The 23,471-nt window shown below is 49.4% G+C and overlaps 3 protein-coding genes across 14 annotated transcripts in view; 1 reads left to right on the top strand and 2 right to left on the bottom strand.

Annotated features, from left to right (window-relative positions):
* Positions 1–23,471, bottom strand: part of NUMA1 (nuclear mitotic apparatus protein 1) — a 182,722-nt gene that overhangs the window by 112,691 nt on the left and 46,560 nt on the right. The gene's annotated exons all lie outside the window — the stretch shown is intronic.
* LRRC51 (leucine rich repeat containing 51) lies at positions 667–12,265 on the top strand. 10 transcript variants are annotated; one of them, XM_042458134.1, is made up of 6 exons: positions 673–799; positions 4,113–4,138; positions 5,781–5,878; positions 7,630–7,835; positions 8,652–8,800; positions 11,140–12,265. In XM_042458134.1, the coding sequence occupies exons 3-6, from the start codon at positions 5,794–5,796 to the stop codon at positions 11,279–11,281; spliced, it is 582 nt and encodes a 193-aa protein (XP_042314068.1). In that variant the 5' UTR covers positions 673–799; positions 4,113–4,138; positions 5,781–5,793; the 3' UTR covers positions 11,282–12,265. The 10 variants fall into 10 exon arrangements, with proteins under 10 accessions (XP_042314063.1, XP_042314068.1, XP_042314065.1 ...); XM_042458131.1 differs by having other exon boundaries at positions 5,529–5,878; XM_042458136.1 differs by having other exon boundaries at positions 674–799; positions 5,786–5,878.
* On the bottom strand, positions 12,957–22,950 carry LAMTOR1 (late endosomal/lysosomal adaptor, MAPK and MTOR activator 1). Its single transcript, XM_042458143.1, has 5 exons — positions 22,730–22,950; positions 18,079–18,224; positions 17,208–17,285; positions 14,878–15,004; positions 12,957–13,830 (listed from the first exon to the last, which is right to left on the bottom strand). Exons 1-5 carry the CDS (start codon positions 22,769–22,771, stop codon positions 13,738–13,740), a joined length of 486 nt encoding a protein of 161 aa, XP_042314077.1. The 5' UTR covers positions 22,772–22,950; the 3' UTR covers positions 12,957–13,737.

Here is a 23,471-nt window from a genome sequence, read left to right as displayed (position 1 = left end):
GATAAAGCCCTCTCAAACTGGTGTGCTTTGCACTGACTAAAGTCTTTCAGCTGAGTTTTGTGCAGCAATGCAGCAGTTCAGAGCCTGAGTCTGTGGAGACACGAATTCAAATCTTGGCTCGGTCTTACCTCACCGCAGACTCCGAGGGATAAAACAGGAGCAAGACAGCGCTGTCCGGGGCCTTTTAGGGGAGGCGCAGAATAACACCTAGGAGGGAAATGTCAGAAAGAGAACGGATTACACTCCCAAAGACCTTTTTCTGGGGGAAATGGGTTGCAGTATATTCATTGTTTCCTTTTAGAATGGTGAATAAAACACACTTGTCCCTCGACATTCGCTGGGGCTCTTAGGGGCACAGGACAAAAACACTATGGTTTTACTTGAGGGAACACCTCTCTAGGAAGCTCTAGGTCCTCCAGGGCAACTCTGTGGTCAACATCCGACAGACATGGACCATAGATTTGCTCCGGAGGAGCTACAAAGGCCTAGCAGAGGATTCTCTCTAGGACTGATCTCTGGGTCCTTCAAGGTGACCTTTGGTTAAAGTTGGCCATAGAGTTGAGCTGGAGGACCTAGATATCCCTAGAGAGAACGTATTAACAAAATCCGCCAACAGTCAAAGCCGCAAAAGGGGAGGGAGGAGTGCACTTCAAAGGATCTGTTGTTGTGTGTACACAGCCACACTTTGTGGCTAAAGGCTGCGTAGCAAGTAAGCTTTCGGCCGCCTCACATCCCTGCAGTTCCTTTCTGCTCAAACGGCGAATCAACAAGTGAGGAAAACAACAAAACAGCCTCTAAGGTAAAAAAAGAGGAAAACAGGATGATGATGATGATGATGATGATGATACTGATTTACTTCTACCCCGCTGCTCTTCAGAGCGGCTTCCAAAGCAGAACCAGCTCTCTGTGGAGAAAAACATCTTTGAGGAAACTCCTGAGGAAAAAAGGGAACAGAAGGGCGATTCGGCCGCCTTTCAGCCCCATCTTTCAGCCTGAGAGAAACTGTCAACCGACCTGAGGCCATTTTTTTCAGGCTGGACTACATTTTCCAGAGACATGACTTTTCAGCCGCCTCCTCCCTGACCCTGAGGCGAAAAGCCTACTGCCAGCCTCCCTCCTGAGGCAGGCTTTTCGGACAGGCAGATTTTCTGAGGACCCTCCTGAGCTACATTTTTCAGATCAAAGTACATTTTTGTTCTGGGGATAAATTTTCAGCCACGGCCTGAGGGATCATTTTGGCCGCTTTCCTGAGGTGAATTTGGAGGCCTGAGGTAAAATTTCTGCCTCCCTCTGGAGGTTAATTTTTACGGCCTGAAGTAAACATTTGGCCACTTTCCAAAGGTAAATTTTTATGGCCTGAAATAAAATTTCAGCTGCTTTCCTGAAGTAAATGTTGAGACCTGAAGTAAATTTTGAAACCTGAGGTAAAATTTCCGCCTCCCTCCTGAGCTAAATTTTTACGGCCTGAGGTAAAATTTTGGCTGCTTTCCAGAGGTCAATGTTTATGGCCTGAGATAAAGTTTTGGGCGCTTTCCTGAGGTAAAATGTCTGCCTCTCTTCTGAGGTAAATTAGGCCGCTTTCCTGAGAGAAGGTTTGGGCTGCTTTCTGGGTAAAATTTCCGCCTCCCTTCTGAGGTAAATTTTTTCAACTTGAGGTAAAACTTTGGCCGCTTCCTGAGGTAATTTTTTACGGCCTGAGGGCTTTCCCGAGGCAAACTGAGGTGACTTTTGCCCGCTCTTCCCCTCCGTGAGAAGCGCACCTGGGAGCCGCTGAGGCAGGCCGAGGCCTGGCGGATTCCGGGCCCGCTTCCTCCTCCTCCTCCTCCCGATACTGCGCTTTGGGGCCTAGTCGAGGCCTCCTCCTCGGCCGCGGCTTTGCGGCGGATTCAAACGCCTGCCCCCCCCGGAGCGCCCCTCCCGATTGGCTCCCGTCCGGCGACGCGTCAGCCTCGTCTCGCGGAGGTTCGGGCGGCGATGGCGCCCGGAGTCGGATTCGGTGGCGCAGCGGAGGCGGAGGACTACGCTTCCCGGCGCCCCTTGCGCGAGGCCTTTTCCGCGCGAAGCCTCTCCTGGACTACGCTTCCCAAGGTCCCTTGCGCGAGGAAGGGGCCAGGGAGGGGGCGTGGCTTGCCTAGGCGGCGCTCGCTGATTTGCTGGTCCCGCCTCTCGGAGTGTTTCCGTTGCTAGGCAACACCAAGCCACGCCCCCCGATGGGCGCCAGTGTGTCTGTCTTTGTGAGTCAGTCTGTGAGGAAGAAGGAAGGCAGGCTCTGAGGCAGCGATGGTGAGAACCGGTCTCTGACTCCAAGAAGTCAGTGGGGGAAGAAGAGGGCCAAGGGAGGCACTGCAGCTCCCAGCATCCCCATCCATCCAGGCAGCCCAGGCTCGGGGGGATGCTGGGTGAGAGGGAGAAGGGGAGTCCGAAGAGCCTGCCTGCCTTCCTTCCTTCCCTTTTCGGACTGCAGCTCCCAGCATCCCCATGCCGCCCCCAGCAGCCCTGCTGGGGAAGCTCTTCGGGAAGGGAAGTCATCATGGAACAGTCTAGGACTAAATGGAGGGCCTTCGGGGAACAGGGAGCTCCTCCGAAGCTGGCCATAGACTGGGGCTTCTAGGTTCTCCAGCAGGGACTCTATGGCCAACGCCTGCGGAGCTAGAGGTGCCTATTGCCTGCTCAGGGAGATCGCTATTGATTGGTGGAGAGCCCTTCCTTGAAGGCCGCCTTTCGAACAGAGGCTGGATGGCCATCGGCTGGGACGGAGAGTTCCTGCATGGCAGAATGGGCTTGGCTTCTTAGCAGAGGCTGATGGCCATCTGTCAATGGGGATGCTTGGATGGAGAGTTCCTGCATGGCAGCAGCAGCAGAAGAAGGGGCTTGGCCTGGATGGTCAGGGCCCTTTCTGTCAGCCATTCGGACCAGGGCTCGCTTCCCAGCTCAAGCATGGCCAGCCGCAGTCTCTCGGCCTCCCTTCTTTGGTCTCTTGCCAACCAGGGCCCTCTTTGAGCATCGGACTACTAGGCTCTGGAGGCCCACTTTCACCGCTATGGAATCCTGGGAACTGTAGTTCTGTGGGACATTTAGCCTTCTCTGTTAGAGGGCTCTGGTGCCACAACAAATTGGCTGCATCCGCATTGTGGAAATAATTCAGTTTGACATCACTTTAACTGCCGCATCTCCATCCTATGGCATCCTGGGATTTGTAGTTTGCTGTGGCACCAGAGCACTCTAATGAAAAAGCTAAATAGCTCACAAAACAACAAATCCCAGGGTTCCATGGCACTGAGCTTTAAAGCGGTCTCAAACTGGATTATTTCTGCAGTGCGGATGCAGCCTTAGAGGGGCCTTTGGGTTAATGGGCTGTTTCCCTCTTGGTCCATTTCAGCAGCAGCCGCAGCAGCAAACTTGCCATGAAAAGCCTCATCATAGGTTCACCTTAGGGTTGCCATAAGCCAGAAGTGACCTGGAAGGACACAACAACAACAACAACATATACACTTCTCCCTCTGCATTTGCAGCTTTGACTTTTGACCAACAGTTGCATTGGAAGAGAGAAGACTCTGCTAGGCGCAACTCTATGGTCAATGTCTGGCCGGTGTTGGCCCCAGAGTTGCCCTGGAGGAGCTAGAGATGATTCCCAGAGAGGGGCTTTTGGTATGTGCTGTTTTCCCACATCCAGGGGGCTCCTGTGGCCCAACTCCAGCGAATGGGGAGGGATGTGTGTGTGTGTATTTGGGTGTGTTTCATGGAGACAGCGGCCCCTCCCCATTCGCTGGGGTTCGCGGTGGAGGACCCCTCTGAATGTGGAAAAACACACATACAAAAGCGCTCTTCTTTTCACCTGAGAGACAGTTGCCAATTTCCGGGGGATTTAATATGTTGTGGCTCACAACATATTAAAACAATCATACAAAGTTAAAAACACAAGTAAAACAAAGCAATGAGTTAATGAGTTCCTTTCCAGAGACTTTGATTGAATAATAATAATAATAATAATAATAATAAATGTTGGGGAATTCTGGGGGTTTTGGTAAAACATTTCAGGGAATGATGATGATGATGATGATGATGATGATGACTTACTTACTTACTTACTTACTGCTCCTGTTTTTTTCCAGGCCAGCTCCGCTCTGTCTTTTCCCAGGTGGGTAGCCATCCTTTCCCAGCAGGATCTGCAGGAGGCTCAGCCAACTCTCTGTTTAAGGTCAACTCCTCGCCCAGTAATCCCTGGTGCCATATGCCTCTTTCATGGACCTCCTTTTTGGGTCCAGGCCATGGGTGCGAAGGATGCTGCCAGAAGCTACATGTCACCTTCCAGGTGTTACCTAAATTGCAGGGGGTCCCAAGAGGGCACCCACAAATTGCATTCAATGGGGACATTGATTTAGCGGAATAGGAAATAGCCAGAGGGCTTTGGTAACATAAAAATGAAGGATCCTAAAGGTTTGTGTATCAGTTCTGAGTCCCAAAGAGCTCCAGAGCCAGGTTCTAAATGGCTTTACACTGGGTCCTCCACATTCGCTGGAGTTAAAGTTACAGGGCTCCCAAGAAAATGGAAAACCCCAAATAAAAGACCACTATTTTTTTACCTGAGAGAACACCTCTCTAGGAATCTCTAGGTCCTCCAGCACAACTCTATGGTCAACATCTGCCAGGGATTGACCATAGGATCATGCTGGAGACCCACAGATGCCCAGAGAAGTGCTTTCTTTAGTGATCTCTAGATCCTGCAGCTCAACTCTAGGGTCAGTTTCCAGCAGAGAAATGGACTTAAGCCATCGGCAGAATTAAAAACAAACACACAATTAAAGAAAAACAACAACTGATCAGCTAAAAAGGTTAAAGCAGTCCTTCCAAATCTCCACCTGTTTAGTTTTAAATGGCTTTTAAGCTGTTTTTTAAACCCATCTTATTTGAACATGTCCGATCGCTTGATGTTTTCAGGTTCTTTAAACCTTTTGAGCTGATCTTATTGAATGCCAGCCTGCAATCCTTGGATATAAATCCTTGGAATCGGCTGAGGTTTGGCTCCAGGACCCCCCCCCCCCCCCCCCCCGCCATGAAGACCAAAATCCATGGATGCTCAAGTCCCATCAAGTCCCATGGGGTATCATCATCATCATCTTGGTATCCTCTGGGGTTTGGGTCCAGATATACCAACCTCTGGAGGCTCAAGTCCCCTTCAATGCAATTTTAAAAAAATACAATTAAAAACATTAAAAAATGAACATCAAAGTATGAAAACACATGACTCATGAGAAGAATAAAATGCTGTTTTAAAAATGTAAATGTATTTTAAGCGTTTTAATCTTTTAAAGCACTTGATTTTAGTATGGAATTTGGTTTAATTATTGTAGTAATTTAATTCTGTTTTAATGTACTATTTTTGTATGTTTTTAACTGTACGGTGTCTTTTAATGTTGTCAGGCGCCCGGAGTCCCAGCCCTGGCAGAAGGGCAGGATAACAATAACAATAATAATAATAATAGCAATTAAAAACAATACAAGTAAATAGTGTTTTGTGGGTTTTCCAGGCAATGTGCCCATGTTCTAGAAGCCCACAAAAAACGATGGATGCCGGCCATGAAAGCCTTTGGCTTCACAATACGAATAAAGCAATACAGAATTCCCCGCCTGCTCTTTAAAGACTTTCTCTTTTAAAAGCCTGTCGGAATAAAAATATCTTAGATTCCCGACGGAAGGACAAGCAGCAGAGATATATTACAACAAGTACCTGAAGTAGTTAAGTCAGTTCCTTTATGTGTCCCGGGTTGTGTTTGTGGCAGCACAGCCGGAAAGATGTGCACGCGCTGGAACTACAGTAAGGCCTCTCTCCAGGCTCCTCCGCTGGACTACTCCTTCCGGGGCATCAACTTCATGCAAGGTAGGGATGAAGTCCACTTTTGCCACCGTCGCGTCCAGTTCTCTTGGTCACTTTTCATAAAGCGGCAAGCCAGTAATCCAGGGGCTGCAGGAACTGCCTTCAGCTGCAAAGAAAGGCTGCCGCGTTTGGGGCCCTTTAGCTTAGGAAAAGAACGGAGCAGAGGAGGCAGGACAGGGATGCAAGACATGTTCTGGGAGAAGTGGAGATGAGCAAGTTTCTTTGCTGCCCCCCAAACTGGCAGGACCTGCCATATGACAAGTCTGGCTGCTTTTAAAATGGCATTAAGGACACATCTTTTCCAGCTGGACCACCCAGTCCATTCCAAAACATGACTTTTTAATGGGTATATTTCAAAGAATGTATTATGAAAGTGTCCAGTGGGCCCTTCCTTTATGCGGGGGATCTGTTCCAGACCACCACAACCCCCATGTAAGGGAAATACCGCATATGCTCAAGGCCCATTGAAAACAATGGGGCTCATGCATACAGTGTGGTGCACTTGCCATGGATGCGTGCACCATTGCCTCTTCCAGCACTCGGCTTCAGCATCAACTGAAAGCCACATATGGTGCGCTCATGTATGACACAGGCACACTGTATTGTAATAGTTTTATAGTACAGTCAGATGAATCCAGTGTCAGAGAATTTACCAAATTCCCGCAGACATCGCTCTTTGTGTTTCCTCTTGAGGATGGATGGATGGATGGATGGATGGATGGATGGATGGATGGATGGATGGATGGGGGAGTGGAGGGAGGGGGTCAGTGCTTCCAGGGCAGATCATACTCTTGCCTTTCCCAGGGGATGGGTCCTTCTTTGAAATAAGTATAGTACTTTCATTGAACCGTGGATCAGTCGGCACAAGTTTTTGGGGTCAATTTTTTGACCTAAATTTCTAGATGATACACGATTATATACAGTAGTAGTATTTCTTTCCTGTTTCTCCTCAAGGCTCAAAGCAGGGTACAACATATTAAAATACAATACAACACAATGGACCCTTGTTATCTGCTGGGGTTTGGTTCCAAGATCCCCCGTGGATTTCAAAATCTGTGGATGCTCAAGCCCCATTAAATATAATGACATAGAAAATGGTGTCCCTTATAAAAAAATGGAAAATCAAGGTTTGATATTTGAAATTTATACTTGTTTTGAACATTTTCAAACCGTGGGGCTTGAATCCGTGTATAAGAAGTCTGTGTATAAGAAGGGCTGACTGTATTACATTCTTGACTTTGGAACTCTCTGCCCAAGGATCGTGCCTTTCGATTTGGATGGGTTTAAATGGGGGACTGGAGGAATCTGTATTGGCCGCTACAGTAAGGGTGGGCAAAGGGCATCCTGAGCAACATAAGTGACTCTTGGGACCCTGAAGCCCTCAGGACCCCAAACAAAATTGGAAAAAAGAAAAAGTCATGCTCAGCTTCAGATGATTGTTTTTGTCTGCAAACTAGCAAAACCAATGCAAAACCAGATGCAGATGGGAGGAGAAATGACCTCCACTTGCTCTTCAGTTGCCCACCCTTGGACTTGACCATCAGTGGCTACTACTCCGGATGTCTTCATGCCACATATTGGTTATCAGGGGCCATATGTTTTTCTGTCCCAGCCGTGGGGTCTGTGGTTGTCCTGAGGGTGGGCTTCATCCTCCTGTGGGCAACTGCCAGGCACTTTGGGAAAGAGGCCTGTTTTGGTCCAATCCATCTTGGCTGCTCTCCAGTCCCTGTGTCTCTCCCCTTTGCCCCTCTCAGATCTGCTGTCGGAAGAGCCTCGCCCGGGCCTCAAACCCATCAAGGTGTCAGAAGAAGGCCGGCTCCTGACCCAGGCCATCTGGCTCAACAACAACACCCTCAATGACCTGACAGACTTCCAAGACATCATGAGCAAGCTGCTGGAATATCCTGAAGACATCTATTGGATTGACCTCTCCTTCAACGACCTGCCCATCATTGATCCGGTATGATCCAGGAGTCCTAGTAGCCCACAGGTTGAACATGAGTCAAGTCTGATGCAGCAGCTAAAAAGGCCAATGAAGTTCTAGGGCACATCAATAGAAGTATAGTGTCGAGATCAAGGGAAGTAATTGTGCCACTCTATTCTGTGTTGGTCAAGCCTCCCCTGGAATAATCTTGTGTCCAGTTCTGGACCCCACCATTCAAAAAGGATGTTGACAAATTGGAGCATGTCCAGAGGAGGGCGACTAAAATGGTGAAGTGTCTGGAAACCATGAAACCCTATGAGGAACGACTGAGGGAGCTGGGGATGTTTAGCCTGGAGAAGAGAAGGTTAAGAGGGGATATGATGATAGCCCTGTTTAAATATTTCAAGGGATGTCATATTGAGGAGGGAGCAAGCTTGTTTTCTGCTGCTCCAGAGACAAACATGGAGTTACGGGCTCAAGATCCCGTGAAGGTAGAAAAAATGCAAATAAAAAGCACTATTTTTTTTACCTGAGAGAACACCTCTCTAGGCATCTCTAGGTCCTCCAGAGTGCAACTCTGTGATCAACATCCACTGGATGTTGACCCTAGAATTGTGCCGGATGACCTACAAATACTTAAAGGAATGTTTTCCCTTGAAATCCCTACATCCTCCATTGCAACTCTATGCCCAACTTCTGGCAGAGTTGCGCTGGGGGACCTAGAGATTCCTAGGGAGAACGCATTAGCCAAATCCACAAATAATCAAAGCTGCTGATGTGGAGGGCCAACAGTATTTATTCTTCCAGCAATGAGTGGAATTAATGGAGGCTTATGTCCCTGCTAACCCCCAGGTGCTGACCACCTACTACAACCTCCGAAACCTCACGCTCCACGGGAACAGCATCCAGCATCTGTCGGAGGTGGACAAACTGGCCGTCCTGCCCCACTTGCGGAGCCTGACTCTGCACGGCAACCCCATAGAAGAAGAGAAGGGGTACAGGTAAGGGTCCCTGAGCTCTCGGGGAAAGAAAGGGACGGGGGACAAACAGCTGGGACACACAAAGGGGTGTTGGGTGATCTGCCTCAGGTGCAAGAACCATGCTTGACTTGGGCCAAGATAAAGTCAAAGGGAATAACGGCCCCACTCTATTCTCCGCTGGTCAGGCATCATTGGGAGTCCTGAGTTCAGTTCTGGGTGCCTCATTTTAGGAAGGATACAGACTGAATTCCAAAAGAAAATCAGCATGTGCTTGAAAGCCTTTGACTGCATAGATCATGAAAGTCTATGGAACGCCCTTAAAGACATGATGGTAGTGCCAACATGTCTGAGAGTCTTGATGAGGAATTTGTACTCAGGACAAGAGGCTACTATCAGGACAGAACATGGAGAAAGAGAAGGGTTCATCAGGCAAGGCTGCATCCTGTCACCCCATCGGTTCAACTTGTATGCAGAACATATTGTAAGGCAAGCAGGCTTGGACACAGGAGGAGGAGGAGTGGAAAGAGGAGGAAGGAATATTAACAAGATGAGATACATGCAGGTGACACCATAATACTAGCAGAAAACAACTACTAAGGAAGATCAAGGAGGAAAGTGCAAAGGCAGGCTTAATGTTGAACATAAAGAAAACAAAAATGACCACAGAGAATCTACACAAATTTAAATTAGACAATGAAGAAATAGTAGTCAAAGAATCCCCATACCTGGAATCAAACATTGAGAGGAACAGGGACTGCAGCCAGGAAATGTATTTAAAGAAGATTAAGAATGGGGAGGGCGGCTATGAAGGAACTAGAAAAGATCCTCAAATACAAAGATATACAACTGACCACAAAGGTTAGAATCATACAAGCCATTGTCTTCCCTGTGACCATGGATGGATGTGAGAGCTGGACATTTAAGAAAGAAGATAGGAAGAAACTCCATTCATTTGAGATTATTTAGGGCTGGAGAAGAGGGCTGAGGATCCCATGGACAGCAGCCAAAAGGACAAACAAAGGGGTCCTGGAGCAGATCAAGCCAGAAACTTCCCTGGAAGAAGCCAAGAGGACCAAAGTCAGGCTGTCGTCCTTCGGACACATCATGAGAAGGAAGGACTCCTTGGAAAAGACCATAATGCTGGGAAAGGTGGAGGAAGGCCACAGACCAAATGGATGGAGTCTGTTAAGGAGGGCACTATGGGTTTCATGGGGTTACAGGAATTAAGCAAAGCAGGGGAGATGGCTCATCCAGAGGGTCGCTATGGATCCAGATCGACTCAAGGGCAGTTAACAACAAAGAGATGGCTTGGCAACAAAGTCCAGAGAAGGGCAGCAAGGATGATAAAACGTGTGGAGAACAAAATGCACCAGGTGAGGATGAGGAAGTTGAGTTTATTCGGCTTGGTGGAGAGAAGACTGAGGGGTGGCGTGACGGCCCTCTTTAAATACCCCCAGGGCTTCCTTAAAGAGAAGGGGGTAGGTTTGCTACCATGTTTTCTGCTGCTCCAGAGAACAAGATACAATGGAGCAATGGATTAAAGCTACAGGAAAGGAGACTCCACCAAAATATTAGGAGGACCTTCCTGACAATGAGAGCTGTTTGATAGTGGAACACACTCCCTCAGAGAATAATGGAGTCTCCTTTTTTGGAGGTCTTTAAGCAGAGGCTGGATGGCCATCTTTCAGGGATGCTTTGATTGTGAGTTCCTGCATGGCAGAAGGGGTTGGACTGGATGGTGTTTGAGGTCCCTTCCGACTCTATGAATCTATGGCGCGCTACAGACGGGCTCAAGAGGCGGTTGTCACGCTGTGATTACACGCAAGGGGCGGCACTTCCTGGCATGCCTTGCCCCTTGCGCATAATGAGTGCATCAAAATGGTGGCGCCCTATACAGATGGGTGCCGCCATTTTGACGCCGTGGACGCGCAGCGTCCTGACATCACGCCTCGAAAGAGACATCACGAGTGCGCGTGTTGGCACTTGCGGAGTCTCTTCTGGGTTGCCGGAAGGAGTGCAATTTTTGCACTCCTTTTTTGCAGCGCGGAGGAGTTGCACGGTTTGGCTGCTGCGACTCCTCCGCGCTGTAACCGGCAGCGGTCCGAGACCGCCCCTTTTGGGTGGTCTGTAACGGGCCTATGATTCAGTTAAGGAATACATAGCTCACATGTTGACATTTGCTTGACCAGATGCCACCTGAGGTTTGTACTGGTCAGTTTCTACCTGTTGCATATCACCTCAGGAGACTTGGCAAGTTAAAAGGTGGTAAACATCTACTGAGAAGAATAAAATAACATTCCCATGCTGGCACGGTCTAAAAGTTGGGGCCCAAATGACCTCCGCCTTGTGTTCCATTGCAGGAGCTACGTCATCTCCACCTTGCCCAACTTGAAGTCCTTCGACTTCAGCGGCGTCACAAAGCTTGACCGCTCGACAGCCAACGTCTGGAGGCGCATGAACATCAAGCCCAAGGTGGTCCGAAAGAAACGGGACAACTACTGACTGCCACGTTGCTTTGTTCCACTCTGCCTGGGGTTGGCGGGAACAGCAGCAGGGCTGCTGGCTTGGGAGGAAGAGTAGAAGTCTGCACCCCATTTAGCAATAAAGCCATAGAGCAGCTTTGCCTGGCAGGTGATGGATGATGACCGGAGGAAGGGTGCCACGAGGGAGAGGGAGCCATGCTCTCGGATGTGTCCCTGCACAGAGCACTACTGGGCCTAAATCAGGTTGGGAATCATTTAGCCTTCCAGGAGGTATAGGACTGCCAACTTACACATTGGCCATGCTGGCTGGAGGTAATGGGAGTTGTAGTAAGGCCACCTCTGGGGTGATGCATGAGTCTCACTCCTGCTTTAACTGGAGTCTCAGATCCACTTCCAATGCCACCTTATTACCATACTCACAGGTTTTGCATTTCTATGGCTGTTCATACTGTCATAAAGGTCCTTCCAGTTTGCTCCATGCACCTGAGGAAGGAGACTTGAGTCTATGAAAGCTCATGGCTAAAAGTGCTGCAAGATCCCTTTGCGTACTGATATTCCTGAGTAACATGGCAACGTCTCTGAAGGACGTTGTCCGCTTGAGGAGTTGAGCTGGTGGTGGCGCAACATGGCCAATTGGTGAATTATGATCTTTCTCAACCAAATGCACAATGTTTATAATGTGTTCTGCTACAGCTGATTTTTCTGGGTGACCCAATCTTCAGCGTCTCCCATGGTCCTTGATTTATGTTTGAACGTTGCGCTTGGTGATCCCTATGGAGACTTGTCCACACCTGCACCGTATGCGCTCAACTCCTGCGGCCGCAAGTGGGTCTCGCCTGTCCTTTGCCGAGTGAAGCATTTGCTGGGTTTTCTTGGTCAGTTTGTAGATCATCTGGAGATCATGTTTCCTCATCAATTTCCTATTCTGTCTGTAACCTCTTTGATGTATAGTAAAAAAAAATACCTTTCCTTTGAACAGATTAAAAAGCTGGGCCAAAACTAACAACATGAATTTTAACAGGGAGAAACTTAGGTAGAAAAAAATGAAACACATAGATATATGATGGGGGACACTTGGCTTAAGAAGACTACAAGTGGAAGGGATCTAGGAACCCAAATAGACCGCAAGCTGAACATGAGTCAACAGTGCGATGCAGCAGCTAAAAAGGCCAACGCGATTCTAGGCTGCATCAAGAGAAGTATAGTGTCTAGATCGGGGAAGTAATAGTGCCGCTCTATTCTGCTTTGGTCAGGCCCCACCTGGAATAATGCTGTGTCCAGGCTGCATCAACAGGAGTATACAGTAGTGTCTAGCCTAAGGGTAGCCTAGCATCACATTGTTGTCTCAATGTTCAGTACAGGTGGGTGGGCTCCATCGAGGAGTTTGCAAGACCTGAGTAGGGCTGTGGATGAGGTGGAGGTCTCTCATTCACAGGGGCTGTCAGAAATCAAAGTTGACTTGAAGGCAAACAAAAGCCTCGCAGCTTCTCCTCCCCCAGTGAAACCAGGGATGGCTGTGTCCATACAGCACTTCAGGGGCATTCTGGGGGGCTGGTCCTTGCTCCTCTGCGGGCCGCTTCGAGAAACTGCTGTGTCTTCATTCTTACAGGGCGAGCCTCACCGCTCTCTCTTCCCATGTCAACAGACCCTCGTTTTGCAAACGGGGGAGAAAGAAGGAGAGGCTTCTGCCAGGATGAATCTATGTATATTTTAATCTAGGTTAGCCAAAACAAAATTAAAACAAAATGACATTTTAAGCTCTGTAAAAGGAGGGAGGAGGGCTACACACCAAGTAGAAAGAGGGCCACAAATCTCTTCTTCAGCAGTTGTGCAGTGATTTGGGGGTTTTTGCTCTCGTTTAAAAAATATCTAACTCCTTGTCACCTGCGCCCCTGGCTCCAAGCGTAAATGAGAAGGCAGCAAATGCAAAAGGATTTCAGGCCAACCGAATGGGAAGTGCTGACCCATTTCTCTCCTTCTCCTTACTCCAGAAATCAGAAATTCAGAACCTGCACAAGTGAAAGGGAAATCGTGTCAGCCGCCCTGCCTGCGGCCACCTTCCCTTCACGCGTCTCGGGTGCATTGGTCGCAGTGGTGCACAACCTGAAAGCAAGCGCCATATCCTGGGGCCCTCATCCAATCCAGCATGTATTTTGGCTTGCCCAGCGTTGCCAACACCAACACCGCACACACACACAAGGGAGAGCAAAAGGGGGAAGATGGCAATCATGGGAGCAGGGAGAAAAAGAGAGCAAACAGTGGGGTACGCTCAACCTCTGGAGCAGCTGGCCATCCACAAGTTAACTGTCTCTGTGGCGGGAAGTAGAAAAATTTAGTGCGTCTTTCTCTGTACGAGTTCCGCTGCAGCGACAAGCCATTCGTGGAGAGGAAGAAAACCAAGAAGTGCAGGGAGCGCAGGGCGGTGGAAAGAGCAGAACGGAGGCCGAGGAGGAGGGAGAGGAGGGCTGGCGGGCTTCAAGGGATCCCGAACTGTACAACCAGTTCTTCTTTCGCATCCACTCGGATCTGGGAGAGGGCACTGTAGGCGTACGCAGCTATCCGGGAGACCTGCGGGGCGAGCGTAAAAGAGAGATGAGTGGCCTCCTTGACAGGGAGCTCCACGCAGCAGTGTTCCCCTTGGACAGCCACACGGTCCGGCAGGGTAAGGTGGCCCACAGCCGCCTCATGAGTGGGAAAGGAGAGCGCCAAGGCCGGCCACTGACCGCACCAGCATAGAGTTAGGAAGCCCCCACCTCCCAAAGCGTTCTGGCCATTCAAGTCCCCCTTTCCTTCAAAAAAGCAGAGAGAGACCAAAAATGCCTCCCAGAAGGGCACTCAAGCCTCTCTGGAGCCAATAGCAACCCTTCCCTGGCTTCTAAACAGGATCTTAAACAGGACAACTAGGGAGCCCCAGCCAATATTACTACTAAGACTACTACTATTATTGATTATGTTTACCTATATCCCGCCTTCCTCCCAGTAGAGGTACTCAAGGCGGCTTACAAATCTAAAAACAGTCCAAGTTATAACACTATAAATATGCAAAATACAAGATTAAAAAACAAACAATTCAAACAATGAAAAGCATTGTATTATTGAAACTGAAAGTTTAAAACTTATTACGTTTAATACAGCAGAGTCAATGCACACAGCTGCCATTCTCTCCCTATTTTCTTGTATGTAATGAAGGAAAAAACCCTCCCTTGTGCAGCCTTCAGGGGCTGCATCTGCTATCATCATCATCATCATCATCTGTAGACCACCTGTGTCCCAGGAGGGTCCCTTCCCTCAGCATCTTGAGCGCTTTCAGGCTGAGAGGACAGCTCAGCTAACAATGTCTTTTTCAGTTTTTTTCTTTTATAGAAAACTGGGGGAGTCTGTCTTTTTCTCTCTGGCTTCAAACTTTCTGGGAGTTTTCCATCTCTAGCCTGGCTTCTAATGGGGTCTAAACGAGTGAATACACCTCCAGTTCGCTCATTTCATCCCCTTCTTCAACTGCACCAAGGGATGCGCTGTTCCACTCAAATGCTGAGAGCAAAAGGTGCCCAACATCCCCAAGAACCCCCCCCCCCCCCCGGGAGCCTCAGGCGCCAGTTGCTCTGCTCAGCTGCCCACCTGTTGTAGGTCCGCAAAGGGCACAGGGTCGCTGGCAAGGACTTGATGCGGCTGGTTGGTCAGCGAGGGCAGTGGCGGCAGCTTCTTCCAGTGCATCAGGTTGTTGCTGAGCATGGCCAGCCTGGTGCTGGAAAGAGAGCAGAGGCTGAGCAGGAGTCCACCAAGAGAGAGACCGAGTCCAAACAGGGAACAAGGGCATGCTGAGAAAAGGGTAGGAGTGCACCAAGCCAAGAGAGAGGGCTGATGGGGAAGATGGAGAGCAACACACTGAGGGAGAGGAGGAAGATGCTATAAGATGCCCTCCTTCTGTAGTAGGAACCTCAGAAAAAGACTAACTAGGAAGGTCAGGAAAGTCTTCCAGAACATGGCCATACAACCTGAAAAACCCACAACGAACTATGGCTGCCGGCCGTGAAAGCCCTCGACTTCACACTGTACTTGTGAATGCTTATTTAAGAATAATACAAACACTGATTAAAGCATAAATTATAAGTATTCATAAGTACCTGACTTTCCTGGTTAGTCTCTTTTTGTTACTCAATTTAGAGACCTTCTGTGTGTATGGGTACACACCCTACATTTCCCTTTTGGTTTGGTAGTAGGAACCTCCACATGTGGCGTTACACACTAAATGGCAATACTGTAAGCAATTGGCTGTGCAGCCAAATATTCATGCACATCTACGCCTGTGTGCACAGCAGCACTCAATGTGCAGCTCTGCTCCTGCAGCCTTGAACAGAGTGTGGCCATTTGCACTGGGGGAAAAGTGTCCGAACGCCTCCATAAAGGAATGCATTCATGTATAAGGCACGGCCAGATTCCTGCCTCCCATTTGTTGCTTGGCCAGTGAACTCTCCACCCCAAATCTCTTTGGAAATTCCAGGGTCACAAGCCAGAAGCCTAGCTAGCATTTGACAAACTGGAGCGTGTCCAGAAGGGTGACCAAGATGGTTAAAGGTCTGGAAACCAGCAAGCCCTATGAGAAGTGGCTCAGGAATCATAGAATCATAGAGTTGGAAGAGACCCTCCCACCATCCAGCCTCCAAAGAAGGATTCTCCATCAAAATATCTGAGGGAGCATTGTCTTTCACTGTCAAAGACTTTCCTCCTAATGTTGAGCTGGAATCTCTTTTCCTGGAGCTTCCATCCATTGCTCCATTGTGTCCTATTCTCTGAAGCAGCAGAAAACAAGTTCGCTCTATCCTCAATGTGACACCCCTTCAAATACTTAAACAGGGATATCATATCACCTCTTAACTGTCTCTTCTCCAGGCTAAATACCCCCAGCTCCCTAAGTCTTTAGAATCCCAGAGTTGGAAGAGACCGCAAGGGCCATCCAGTCCAACCCCATTCTGCCATGCAGGAAATCTCAATCAAAGCATCCCTGACAGATGGCCATCCAGACTCTTTTAAAGATTTGGACATGCTCTAGTTTCTCAACATCCTTTTTGAATTTTGGTGTCCAGAACTGGACACAGGATTATTCCAGGTGCGGCCTGACCAAAGGAGAACAGAGTGGCGCTATTACATTCTTTGATCTAGACACTATACTTTTATTGATGCAGCCTAGAATTGTACTGGCCTTTTTAGCTGCCACATCCCACCGAGTACGTTCTGCTTGGAGAAGGGTGAGAGCAAAGATAGCCATCTTTAAACAATGAATCCCATTGTGGGAGAAGGGCAGGACAGAAGCCCTTGAAATAAATAAATAAAACACTCTTTATCTTTAAATATCTGAATGGTTGTCATGTAGGAGATTTAGCCAGCTTCTTTTCTTCTGCTCCAGAGACCAGAATACAAACCAGTGGATTCATATTACAAGAAAGGAGATTTCACCTAAACATGAGGAGAACCTCTTCACTGCGAGAGCTGTTTGACAGTGGAATAGGCTGTCTTTCAACTAAAGATGAGCAACTTCCAAGTGTTTTAGATGGCAGTAGGTTCGAGTAGATGACCTTTGGCCCATCATGCAACTCTATAATTCTTTGCTATAAAGTTGGACAGTGACCCAAAGGTCATCTACTCTAACCCATTGCCAACCCACATTTTTCAGAGCCCATAGCAAGTATTTCAGCAATTGCCTCAAGATGGTTTCAAAAACAAGACTTTGTTAAGTGTATTTAGCTGGATTTAATTATAATTTCTGTAAGCTGGCCATTCCTAGATGAATGTATAAACAAATCAATAATAATAGTTGTCCTTAAAGCAAGTGTAGGTAATGGGTCTCTTCCCAGGTTAAGTCCTCCTCCCCAGGGCCCACTATCCAGTGTGGCACCAGTTATCAGATGTGAGGGAACAGGAGCATTAATGTTCTCGGTGCCTCCTCCTACCTGTATTGCCTGGCTCGGTCCATGTACTCATGTTGTTCCATCTGCTGCTGATCTGCAGCTGAAACGTCAATGATGTTGCTGCAAGAAGGCAGAGGCTCAAGGTTAGGAAAGGAAATGGCACGCCTCCTCCACCATCAGCCCAGGAGGGTCTCCTACATTTCCTTCAATTGTGAGGACCAAACACCATCGTGTTCGAAAAAGCTCTGAGCTTTTCTGAGAGTCTGGAAGTTGTTACTTAAAAGAGGAGCTTTTTCCATTTCTGATTCAGACAGAGGGACCAGCGACAAGACAGCTGTTCTAGCAAAGACAATGTCCAATAAAACCCTGAAAGAGGAGACCCATTTCAAATTGGTAGAGAAGGATACTTAATTGTTAAAAAACTTCAAAGTGTTTTTGTCTGTAGATATCCTGAGACTTTCTTCAGGGGATGTATAAAAAGATCATCATCATCAGTACTGCTGGAGTCAGTCCTCCTCCCCAGAAGCTTCCAGAAGAACCAAACAACAGTGTGTCTGGAGAAAAGGCTTATTGCAGCATCCTACTACCAAGACTTACTCCAGCATCCTATTACCCACAAGGACCCTCAAATGCAAGATCAGAAGCTTGTGCGCAGGACATAAAAGCAAGAACTCTCGCCCACAAGATGTGGCATTCAGAGGTAGACTGCTCTTGAGCATGGATGTTCCATGTCACTTTCCTGGGTCCACAAAAGAGAACAGAACAGGATCCCAGACAGAGATGACCAAGGAACAGCCTTCGCTGTTTTGTGCAGGAAGCTACAGCAACATACAGACCCTGAAGGTTTTCTATTTTGAGATTTTCACCTACCAATCTACTGACCCTCCCTTTGAATCAGACAAAGGGCACTTACATGGCTGTCTTGGCAAGGATGGAGGAGAGCAAGGCCTGTTCATCTGTCCGGGCCGAAGGCAGGCTGTTCCAGCTGGGCTCCGTTCCGTTTAAGGACTTGTTGGGGGGACTGGAGGCGGGGGGCAGAAGGGGCTTCGACTCCTCGCCCTGGAAAGCAAGGGGAAAGGAAAAACACAAAGTCAGGCTGGGGACTTTGGAAGAGATGCACTGGTGCAATGGGGCACTAATGTCCAGGCTCCTGAATGCACCTCAAACCACCAAGAAGCACTTGTGGGATTTGACAAATTCACACAATCAGAGCTGGAAGGGACCTCAAGGGTCATCTGGTATGTCCTCTTTTCAAGCAAGACAGGACACAACTAAATCACTCCCAAGATATGGCCCTCCAGCCTCTGCTTAAAAATCTCCAAAGAAAGCAACTCCCCCACTCTTCAAGGCAGCGTCTTCCACCAGAGAACAGCTCTTAACCTCAGTTCTTCCTAATGTTTAGCTGGAAATCTCTTTTCCACTGTATAAATGGGAACTTTGCAAGTCAACCCTTAGACAATGACATTGGTTTACTCTAGCTGGGACTAACAGTGAGGTTTAGGGCCCTGTCCTGGGGCTTCTCCCCATGCCTCCAAGCCACCCCTACCTCTACTCAGCCTTGCCCCACCTTACGAACCAGGCTGAGGGCTGCTTTGGGTGGCAGAAAACACCTGGAAAGAGCTGAGCCAAAACTCAGGTGACCAAGCCATGGCTCTGGAAGCAGCTGCCAGGGAAAATGGGACGGCCAAAAGACATCCCCGTGATTGCTCTGCCTTGGCAGGCATGGCCAGCATCCCTGAAAAGAAAGCAGGCTGCTTGGGACTCAGCAACACTTCTCTGGCCCTGGGTCCAGGCTGAAGAGCCAGGCATGGGGAAAATACCCATTTCGGTACAGTATTTCCCCAGGGGTTCAAACTTAGTGGAAACTTTCCATCTCTACTCCAGGCAGGACATCCAGGAGGTGACATGCTTTGTTGTTGTTGTTGTGTGCCTTCAAGACAGTGCTGACTTACGGCATCCTAAGGCGAATCTATCATGAGGTTTTCCTGGCAAGATTTGTTCAGGGGAGGTTTGCCACTGCCTTTGCCTGAGGAGAGAGTGTGACTTGCCCAAGGGCTGAGCAGTGGGAATTCAGTCCCTAGTTGGCCAGTGCTCAAACCACTACAAACCACCAAGAAATAACATTTACTACTACTACATCTTCCACATGTTACAAAAGGGCTTTTTTTGGAGGGGGGGGAATCATCTCAGATCATAGAATCATAGAGTTGGAAGAGACCACTAGGGCCATCCAGTCCAACCCCATTCTGCCATGCAGGAAATCCAAATCAAAGCATCCCTGACAGATGGCCATCCAGCCTCTGTTTAAAGACCTCCAAGGAAGGAGACTCTATCACCCTCCGAGGAAGGAGTGCATTCCACTGTCGAACAGCCCTTACTCTCAGGATGTTCCTCCTAATGTTCAGGTGGAATCTCTTTTCCTGTAGCTTGTTCCGGGTCCTGTTCTCTGGAGCAGCAGAAAACAAGCTTGCTCCCTCTTCAATATGACATCCCTTCAAATATTTAAACAGGGCGATCATATCACCTCTTAACCTTCTTTTCTCCAGGCTAAACATCCCCAGCTCCCTGAGACGTTCCTCAAAGGGCATGGTTTCCAGACCCTTCACCATTTTTGTCGCCCTCTTTTGGACACGCTCCAGTTTCTCAATGTCCTTTCTGAATTGTGGCGCCCAGAACTGGACACAATGTTCTACATACACGGAACCGAAGAATGCAGAGCCCTTTAAAATGCAAGGACTCCAAGTGGCACAAGCAATCCTTCCAGGAGCAGCAAAGAGCTAACTCCCGTCTCCCAGCAAGGAAGCACTTGGACTGATTTGGAAGCAAGCAGCTTCTACGTTTATAGGAAAACACTTCTAGAAACAGATAAACCCACAACAAACTCCAACATGACCCACCACCATATATCTGCAGCCCTTCACAGCAGCCTTTCCCAACCCATTGCCCTCCAGACACTCTAGATTGCAACTCTCATTTGCCCTGTGTGCTGGGGATAATGGGAGTTGTACTCTGGCATGCTCCCAATGTGTTAAGATTTGGAATGGCTGCTTCCGAAGCGGGGACTGTTTCTGTCAGGAAGAGCAGCAGGAGAGAAGGGAAAGTCAAAAGACTGACAGCTCAGCACAGCTGACCGGGTTGGGATTACCGAGTTAAGCAAGAGCGCTGCCCTCTTGGAGTTTAGCCATGGAGAAAGGCCAGAGGGATTTTGGCACCCTTCCTCTCCAAAGACACAAATGCATCCCAAAGAGAAGCAGGTGCTGGAAGCAGAACAAGACTTCTGACTGAACAAATCAACAAAGAAACCCTTCCTAGAGCAAAGAGGGCTCTTTACTACTACTACTACTACTACTACTATTATTATTCTGCTTCTTTATATCCTGCCTTTCTCCCAGTACAGGTTTTAGGTCTCTCAGGGAGGTAGCAACTCTCTGTGCCTATGCTTCCATGTTGTTGTTATATGTCTTCAAGTCATTTCTGACTTACAGCAACTATCACAGAGGTTTTCTTGCTAAGATTTGTTCAGAGGAGGTTTGCCATTGCCTTCCCCTGAGGCTGAGAGCATGTGACTTGCCCTAGGTAACCCAGTGGGTTTTACGGCCGAGTGGGGAATTGAACCCTGGTCTCCAGAGTCATAGACAACACATCAAGCCACCACACCAGGCTGGCTTGCTATGCTTCAACTCTGTTGTTTTCGACTGCCTTCAGGGTGACCCTGCGGATGAGTTCTTTCCCAGGCTCCCTGTCCTCCTCTGCTTAGGTCCTGCAAAGGCATAGCCACAACCTCCTTGATAGAGTCCATCCCTTTATGTGTCTTTTTAGGCACCAGATCTATAACTAGCCCTTCAAGGCAGCTACTCACCTGGTCACCTGCAACAACAAGCATTGCTTCCAGCGACTACAGTGGAAAACGTTTGCAGAGATCTTTTTTTCCCATTTCCCAAAACAGAACCAAGAGAGGAACTCAGTCCCACTAAGATGCTTAAAACACCATTTTGGGGGGGGAATGCAGCTTAAAAATGCATGCCAAGCTGCTGTATCTGCATGACTGCAAGGAGAAGCTCCCCGTGGGTCCAAGGAATCGCCAAGAGCCGGCCCTCAGAGTTCTGCAAAACCTTTCCCCAGACATACTTTGCTGCCAATCCTGACCTAATGGATGTATTTGGGCCAGTGGCAATGGAAGAGGCCACTTGTTTCTTTGCAAGGAAGGCCTAGCACTTGGACTAGGGATGTTCTCCTTTAAGACAAGGAGGGGAGGGAGCCAGAGACAAGAGCCTTTGGTCTGCAAAACAGGAAGAGAGGCCATGCCAAGGGCCTTCCCTCCTTTCTGTGCTGCAGGAATCGGAAGAGGGAACAGAAGAAGACCACCTGACTCTTGTTTACCCAGAACGCTGTAGGTTGGGAAGCCAAAAAAGCAGCCCAACCGGCTCTGCTGGGCCGCACCCGGCTGGCGTGTGCTGGGCTCCCAGGAAGGACCGTCAGCTGTGGCTGGAAGCAGAGCATGGAAATGCTACTCTTTTGGCCTAGGCTTCCCATAGTTCCAAAGCAACAGAGGTGTTCCAAGCTCTGGGTGGAGAGTCAATCAAAAAACGTTCCCAGGGCAAGAAGGAAGCTTTGCTCTGCAGGGACAGCAATGGCTCTTGCAGTAGTTGGTGACAACTCTTTAAGCCACAGGCTCTGCAAGGACTTGAGCAAGACTTGCCTGTCAGAGAAGCCGGGCAGGAAAGGCAGAGCCTGGGCTGAGGAAGCAGCAAGCCAATGGCAGAGAGTGGCTTCAATGGGGAAGCCCAACTCTGGAGGCCAAGAGCCCCACTGGGTGGCCCTGGGCAAGGCACACTCTCTCAGCCTCAGGGGAAGGCAAGGCCAATCCTCCTCTGGAGAAACTGGCCAAGAAACTCCTGCCAAAGGGTCGTCGAGGTCAGAAACGCCTTGGAAGCGGACAGCGAAGCTGCAAGGGCCAAAGCCAAGGCCATCCTAGGCTGCCTCCAGAGATCCTGCTCTTCGGCTCTGGAATAATAACGCTGTGTCCAGTTCAGGAAGGATGCGGGGAAACTGGAGCCACTAAAATGGCCCACGGTCTGAGGAAGGGCTCAGGGAACTGCTGGGGCTGTTTAGCCGGGAGGAGAGAGGCTTAAGGGGGCAGAGGAGGAGAGCCCTGTTTGCCTCTTCGACAGCCTTGGTTCTCATCCTGACTTCTGCCGCGCCAAGCGCTCTAGACAGAAAGGCTGACCAGAGGAGGTCTTTGGGGCCGAGGTCTGGAGGAGCTTCCTCCTGGCCTTCCGCCTGTCTCTGGGGCTGCCATGGAAGGCAGGCGGGGAGAGAGACCTAGAGGCCGTGTGGCCGCATCATGACCCGCGGCGTCTTGCTCTGCTGCTGAAGGCGAGGAAGCCTCCGGGGGAAGGGCAGGGCAGGGCAGGGCAGGCCAAGGCCCGCGCGCGGCTCCCTCGCCCTCAAGGGCCGCACAGGATATGTATGACTTATCCGCCCCGCTCCCTTCCCAGCCTTCGCCCCACTCTCTTTGCGGAAGGGAGACACCGGGGGACCCCCTTCTTCCCAACAGCGGAGACCTGGTCCGAAGCTTCGTTCTCGCTGCTGTAGCAGCAGCCCATGGCGGCGGCGGCGGCGTCTCGGCTCCAGACTCAGCGGCGAAGGCGAAGCGGACGCGGCTCCGTCACATGAGGCGCTGCGGCCCCCGCCCACCCACCGACGGACTCGGCGCTCCCTCTTTCTCGCTCCCCAAGGCACTTCCGGGCACCTGACCGCGCCCCACAAGGCACTTCCGGCCTCACTTCCTGGCACATGACCGCCCTCAGCGAGGCATTTCCGGGCACGTGACGACGCGCCCCTTCCCTCTGGACTCTTCAGCATCCGGGGATCTTCCCGCGTTCCCTTGTCACGTGGCGGGGACGGAGCAGAGGAATATAGAACTGCCTCCGCCGCCGACCAATCCGCGCCTTGGTTGGGTGCGCATGCGCATTTCGGCATAGCGAATTTTTCTTTTTTCTTCTTCCCCTCCTCTCGCTCCAGCAAAGTCACGTGATCTGCGGCTGCGGCCTAAGATTGGCTGCGCATGCGCCATAGGTCTCTCTCCACTCTTCCGCCCCCCTCAGGTCTCATCTTTACTTCAGAATTAATCCAGTTTGGGACACTTCAGCAACAATAAATATTATATGATACAGTATTAACATTATTGTTATTATTATTTCTACCCCTCCTTTCCAATAAGATCGAGGCAGCTTACAACAATAAAGTTTGCACAATGCCATAAAATAAACCCCACCATTCCTCCCGCCTTAAAACAGATCAAAC

The sequence above is a fragment of the Sceloporus undulatus genome, chromosome 3, assembly GCF_019175285.1.
Source record: "Sceloporus undulatus isolate JIND9_A2432 ecotype Alabama chromosome 3, SceUnd_v1.1, whole genome shotgun sequence".
Taxonomy (NCBI): Eukaryota; Metazoa; Chordata; class Lepidosauria; order Squamata; family Phrynosomatidae; genus Sceloporus; species Sceloporus undulatus.
This window is presented reverse-complemented; position numbering and strand designations above follow the sequence as displayed.

What these genes read in the sequence shown, in the direction of transcription:
- LRRC51 (XM_042458127.1), top strand. Translation starts at nt 4,000, where the DNA reads ATGTTGGGGAATTCTGGGGGTTTTGGTAAAACATTTCAGGGAATGATG. An exon ending in ACCTGCCCATCATTGATCCG is followed by an intron (nt 7,836 to 8,651) that starts GTATGATCCAGG and finishes GCTAACCCCCAG; the next exon opens with GTGCTGACCACCTACTACAA. An exon ending in GAAGAAGAGAAGGGGTACAG is followed by an intron (nt 8,801 to 11,139) that starts GTAAGGGTCCCT and finishes GTTCCATTGCAG; the next exon opens with GAGCTACGTCATCTCCACCT.
- LAMTOR1 (XM_042458143.1), bottom strand. Translation starts at nt 22,771, where the DNA reads ATGGGCTGCTGCTACAGCAGCGAGAACGAAGCTTCGGACCAG. An exon ending in AGAACGAAGCTTCGGACCAG is followed by an intron (nt 18,225 to 22,729) that starts GTCTCCGCTGTT and finishes CTTGCTTTCCAG; the next exon opens with GGCGAGGAGTCGAAGCCCCT. An exon ending in CCTTTGCGGACCTACAACAG is followed by an intron (nt 13,831 to 14,877) that starts GTGGGCAGCTGA and finishes CTCGCCCCGCAG; the next exon opens with GTCTCCCGGATAGCTGCGTA.